This window comes from Dreissena polymorpha, chromosome 14, assembly GCF_020536995.1.
Source record: "Dreissena polymorpha isolate Duluth1 chromosome 14, UMN_Dpol_1.0, whole genome shotgun sequence".
Lineage (NCBI taxonomy): Eukaryota > Metazoa > Mollusca > Bivalvia > Myida > Dreissenidae > Dreissena > Dreissena polymorpha.
In genome coordinates this window covers 74,620,029-74,625,771 of record NC_068368.1, presented here as the reverse complement: position 1 = coordinate 74,625,771, position 5,743 = coordinate 74,620,029, and the positions used below count along the sequence as shown (strand labels likewise).

The window sequence follows — 5,743 nt, the reverse complement described above, 5'->3', positions numbered from 1 at the left end:
CTTTGCCCCGTGTTACATAAGGATTGTGTCCCCTTTTCCTCTTGTGTAATCATGTTAAAGTTTGCATTCAAGATCATGATAAGGAGCAAGTTTGCATGCAACAAGTACATATCTCTATATTTAATTGAAACTGCACACATGTCTTTGTGGTCATTATGCAAAGTCACTGATCAAGGCTTATACCACGGCCCTGCAATTAAGCAGAATTATGACTATTTATGTACTTAGAAATATTAGGTTGATGTTTGCGTGAAACAATCTACATCTCTTTTTCTACTGTAGAGATTTCATAACTAGTAAATCACAATGTATCTTTTAGTTGTCATTGTATTATGGTCAAATGCATTTCAACGATAATTGCGTAATAAAATATCTTTGTGCAGCATAGCTGCTGTCTTCAAGTAATAAAAACAATTGAATTACTGACTAAATTGTATTCACATTTTTTTTACAACACATGAGAGCTACAAATAAATTTAATTTGTATTCTCCACTATTGCCCTTAGGGCATGCACCGCCTCATTAAGCCCTGTCACGGCATGTCGAGTGCCGTCCTGGCTCCTGCACTTCGGGCAACTGGCTGGCGGTGGTCTGTCGTACCAGGTGTCCACGCAGGTCCTGCACCCCACCAGGGATTTGCAACATGTTGCAAAAATAGGGTGCGACACTGGTCCTGAATTAAACACTTAAGGTTGTTATAAGGTTCAGGGCAAAGGTTTTAATGTCTTAAGCGATGGTTTGACACACTGTCATCTTTTACAATTGTTTCAGTATGATTGTGTTTGGTGCTTCCTTTATAGGATTAAGAAAATATGCTTATTACATTTATACAATTATTTGAAATTCTTTACAAGACCAAAGCATTGAAATTACGAAAACATTGTAACATATTTAATAAGACATATTTATTGTAAATTATTTCAAACACCTTATAAGTTCAAACACTGACATGTAACAAACAAAAATAATTTTATTAAATAGTTTTTTTGTTTTCGTTTGAACACAGTTTTTCCACTCTTCGAATGACTGTTAAAATGAGCTGGATGTGAATAAAATAATACAATTTTCAACTTATCAATGTACCTTTACAGATCACACAAGCAAACGCGTCCTTGATGGCGCGTTTCTTCCATGTTCACAGCCACCACCACCTTCCCTGTAGTCATCTGGCTCAGTTGCCTCTGCACGGCCCGGGCCTGGTCCATCACCTGGTCTAGGACATCCCCTGCCCCGTCAACAGCCTCATCCTCTCGTGTCCCTTCGCGTCTTCTGTTCAAAGAAAATATACTTAGACATTGTTTGAGGAACGAATGCATAAAATAAATGTTGAAACCAAAGTATAGCCTTAACTCAGCCAGTCATACGCGTGATGTGTTATTTTTGGTTATTTAGGCAACCAGGGTCTAATACAGAACATTGCAATGCCTACAAGTTTCTATAGACGTGTTACATGATATTCGCCTGCTTAATGTAACATAACAACGTCTGCTTTATGTAACAAGTTTTTTAAATGTCCAAATTTTCAAGCAGCGTTATAATATAATTGAAAAGTAAATATTTCGTTACAATTTACTTATATTAGAGCGCTCTTTTGGAAGCATTACATATTTTGTTTAAGTTATTATTAACTAGGTTTGTTTATTTATATTGAATTTTATTTCATATAAGGTGTTCTGTTGTTACTTGATTTAGAGCTGAAATCACTTGACATATCACATGTAAAATGTATTGGATCTTTATCAAACTATTTTTTCTTTTCTTTCTTGTTCATGCCCCCTCCAAAGAAGAGGGGGTATATTGTTTTGCTTGATGTTGGTTAGTCGGTCTGTCTGTCGGTAGACCAGTTTGTTTCCGATCAATAACTTGTGAACAGATTGACCAATTGGCTTGATACTTCCCATATGCATTGGCATTTGACAGCAGATGAACTCTTTTGAAATTTGGGTCACTGGGTAAAAGGTCACTGTCATTATAAGGGTGAAAATCGTTTCCGATCAATAACTTGTGAACAGATGGACCAATTGGCTTGATACTTCCCATATACTTAGGCCTTTGACAGCAGATGAACTCTTTTGAAATTTGGGTCACTGGGTCAAAGGTCACTGTCACAATAAGGGTGAAAATCGTTTCCGATCAATAACTTGTCAACATATTGACCGATTGGCTTGATACTTCACATGTGCATTGGCCTTGGGCGGTGGATGACCATTGGCCTTGGGCAGTAGATAACCCTCCCCTATTAAAATTGGGGTCACTAGTTCAAAGGTCAAGGTCACTGTTACATTAAGTGTTAAATTGGTTTCCGTTTTTTTGTTATAATTGTGTTCGAAAGAATTCAATTAAGTTTTTAGCCGTTAAGTTCCTTAATGACACTTATAATCAAAACTTATAATTACATGTATACCTCCGCTTATTCCTTCGTGCTGTAAGAAATTCTCGGTGGGCCGTCTCTGTCATGCAGAAAATCTTTCTGGTCTGCGATTTCCAGAACTCCAGCCCTGTAACGCATGTATCAATATAAACATGTTGACATTGTTGGTGGATCTTAACAGGACACTTCACTTTAGTACTCATCTCTGTATTTTATACTTCGAATAATTTTCATATACATTTTAATAAAATAACACAATGTTTATCAAAGGTTTGGGGTTACGAGAACAGTTAAATAATACAACTGTAAAAGTTTAAATTGTTCAGTATAAATAAATGCAATGCAATTGTTTCATCGACGCCCATTGACTGCTTTTCATTTATTATGTTATATTTGAAACCCAGTTCCAGTGATCTTGTGTTGCAAACAACTTTTTTGCATGGATTTCTGACACATTCCTGTGAGGTTTGTTCAATAACTTGGTAGGAAATTTAAGAGATGATTTTTAAAGTGTTTCCGAATGACAGCCAATGATTGGAAAAAGAATGGTCACTTAAGCTCACGATAAGCACTTTCTGCTCAAACAGGTTAAAATAAAGAACATCTTATATACCGCTTGTTCCTGCACAATCTGTAATGTCGATGCCTTTACAGTCACAGACTACTATGGGCTCAACAGAATCCAGGTGCTCCTGGATCCTTTCTGTCACTGATGTCACGTTTGCATCTGCATCCGTCAGCCTCAGATATACTGTCTGCACAGAATGCAGTGTTAACCCGTCAGCCTCCACCAGACTGACACTCCTGCAATAAGTTGTACTAGAAAGTCATTTAATGTGTACCTTTAACAGTGTAAAATGATGCCTGTATGTTATTGGTCAATATGGAAAAAAATTGTATCAGTAAATGTATACTTTATCATTATAATTTGATATTTTGAGTAAGATAGCAGTTTGATATTTTTTATACCTTTGGAACGATCTGTTGGGAGGCCTTCGAAATTGCGGTTGCTGAACCTGCTGCAGCTGGTGAGGCTGTGCCGCAGGAACAACCCGCGCAGCAAACGCGAAACTGCCGTGGCTTGTGGTATGCTGGGCTGTCATAGGTGGAGGCTGAATCGTTGACGGTCCGGCAACAACATTAGAAATGGAGGTTCCGTTGACCTCATAGTGTGACCCCAAAATCAACACTTCAGGCAAGAATTTCCCATCCGCCTGTGGGAATACAGCAGTGTTGTGATCATCAGTCAGAAATATAGTTTTTGACTGAATCTGAAATAAAGGATTGTGACACTGACACACTGTGTTCATACTTATGATTGTCTAAGATAATGTTTCCACATGGGAAAACAATATTTTTCAATAAAACATTTATCAACATAATTACTTATAAAAACCCAAATAGTTTTTTGTGTGTTTATGATGTTAAAATGACACATTTAGTCTCTCGGTAGACAGTAGTACATTATTATGGCACAACACTGCACTACTTTGAGTGTGTTCTTTTCTTTAAAAATGTATATGAGTTTGACTATCAATGATCATGCTCAATTACGTGCTCTTAAGTTTTTTAAAGTTTGTGTTCTACTCATTCCTGAGTTTGCGCACGAATACGTGTATATTCATATAGCCGAGATTTGAGATGACCGACAATCGATATATTCAGCTGAGTGGATACTCAAAGCTCATCTGAGTTAAGCAAAACATTGAGAATGTTCTTGATATTGGGTCCAGGTCGACTCGCCTAAATCAACATGAAATACCGGTAGGTTGTTTAACAACTAGATATTCTGATTATTATCATGTCAATTTGAAAAATACAATACCGTACCTGGAAAATCCTTCCAATTTTAAAAATATCAACGTCGTCTTCTCTTACGACGTGTCGTTTGTTCCCCGAAAAAAGCACGTACGAGGCCATGCTGACGAAAATCAAAATCAGTGGTATATTCTTAAATAAGGGAGTTGAATGCGCCAAAAAGCCAATAATGAGTTACCTCCCCAAGACAGCTGCGCAGCCCGCACAACGCCACTCGTGTTTCGTTTACCGTTTTTACAAACCAAGAACGGTAAACGGGATCAAACAATTCGTTCCAATTTTCAAACATTTATTTTCGTTATAAGAGGATCGAAACGAAATGTGAACCTGGAAATCAATTTCGTTTTTTGTTGTATAATTAGTACAACGAAAAAAGATATAAAGAAGTTAATTGAGTTTTCGTATTCTGTTTTTGTTTCGGTCATACGAAAATTGGATTATGAACTAATATGCGTTGATTTTCATATTTCGTTGTGTCGATTACAACACGAAAAAGGAAAAGACGGTATATACACGGACCGTGATAACCTCGGTTAAATGGGTTTCCGTAAAACACATTATGTCAAAATTTAGTAAATTATCTTTGATAAATTCAATTCAATTAAGGTGAAGTAGACCCAAGGTACCGTTATGAGGGCCTGGATTAGGTTCGACATCACCAGACAGAAGTAAAATAAAACTAATAATATCAGCGCATACAACAATAATAGCACATACTAACAACGACTTTAGGTATTTGTTAATTGCTAACTGCGAAAATCTTAGCAGACTCGACAAAAATTGTATCAATACATGAGTAAAATTAAAACTGTATATTTATGACGACAAATATTTACACTTGAATTAAACATTCCAACAGCCACTCGGTATTGAGTAATATCATTACCCATTGGGTAGTAAGGTTAACAATCAGGCTGTAGAACAAGAGCAGTTGGCAGCGACATAGCCCTAATAAATAACTTGGACAGGACTGAGAAAAGAGCATAGCATACTAGAAAAATGGTGGTTAGAAAGCAGAATGAAATGTTAAAAAATAAAATGAGCTTTGATGAACATCACATCATACGAGATATAAGAAAAAGCAGATGGTTGCAGCATAGTAGTGCTCATTAGTTATGTTCAATAAATTGAACATTTAGTAATAATATGGTGCTTTTAAGCTGAAGAGTTTCATTTTTTATTCAATATAATACATACAATGTATACATGTATATGATCATACAACATAGTGATTGTACAAAGCAATAAAGTTCAGACATGTTATACAAGATATGCTAATATATTATTTTTTAAAGAGAAAAGAAAAGAACAACAGAAGAATAGTTATGAAAAATGATGAGTTGTATAAAGTCGGAAGAAAGCATACTGGACTTGTGTGTTTTGTTGTATATTCACAATGATCTTATAAGATTGATTTTTTTTAATATACTAAAATAGTTTAGAAAGATAAACTAACATTAGAGTGAAAGGTATATAAGTGGACAAACATTATGAGAATTTAATCCGATTCCATTTGTGTTCAAAGATTTGTAATGTGTTATTACTGATGGCTAT

At 35.8% G+C, this 5,743-nt stretch overlaps 1 protein-coding gene across 1 annotated transcript; it reads right to left on the bottom strand.

Moving 5' to 3' along the window:
* Nucleotides 1-337: 337 nt before the first annotated feature.
* Nucleotides 338-4,487, bottom strand: LOC127857046 (uncharacterized). Its single transcript, XM_052393337.1, has 5 exons — nucleotides 3,341-4,487; nucleotides 2,985-3,175; nucleotides 2,405-2,498; nucleotides 1,084-1,269; nucleotides 338-673 (listed from the first exon to the last, which is right to left on the bottom strand). The coding sequence occupies exons 1-4, from the start codon at nucleotides 3,679-3,681 to the stop codon at nucleotides 1,086-1,088; spliced, it is 810 nt and encodes a 269-aa protein (XP_052249297.1). The 5' UTR covers nucleotides 3,682-4,487; the 3' UTR covers nucleotides 338-673; nucleotides 1,084-1,085.
* Nucleotides 4,488-5,743: the final 1,256 nt, after the last annotated feature.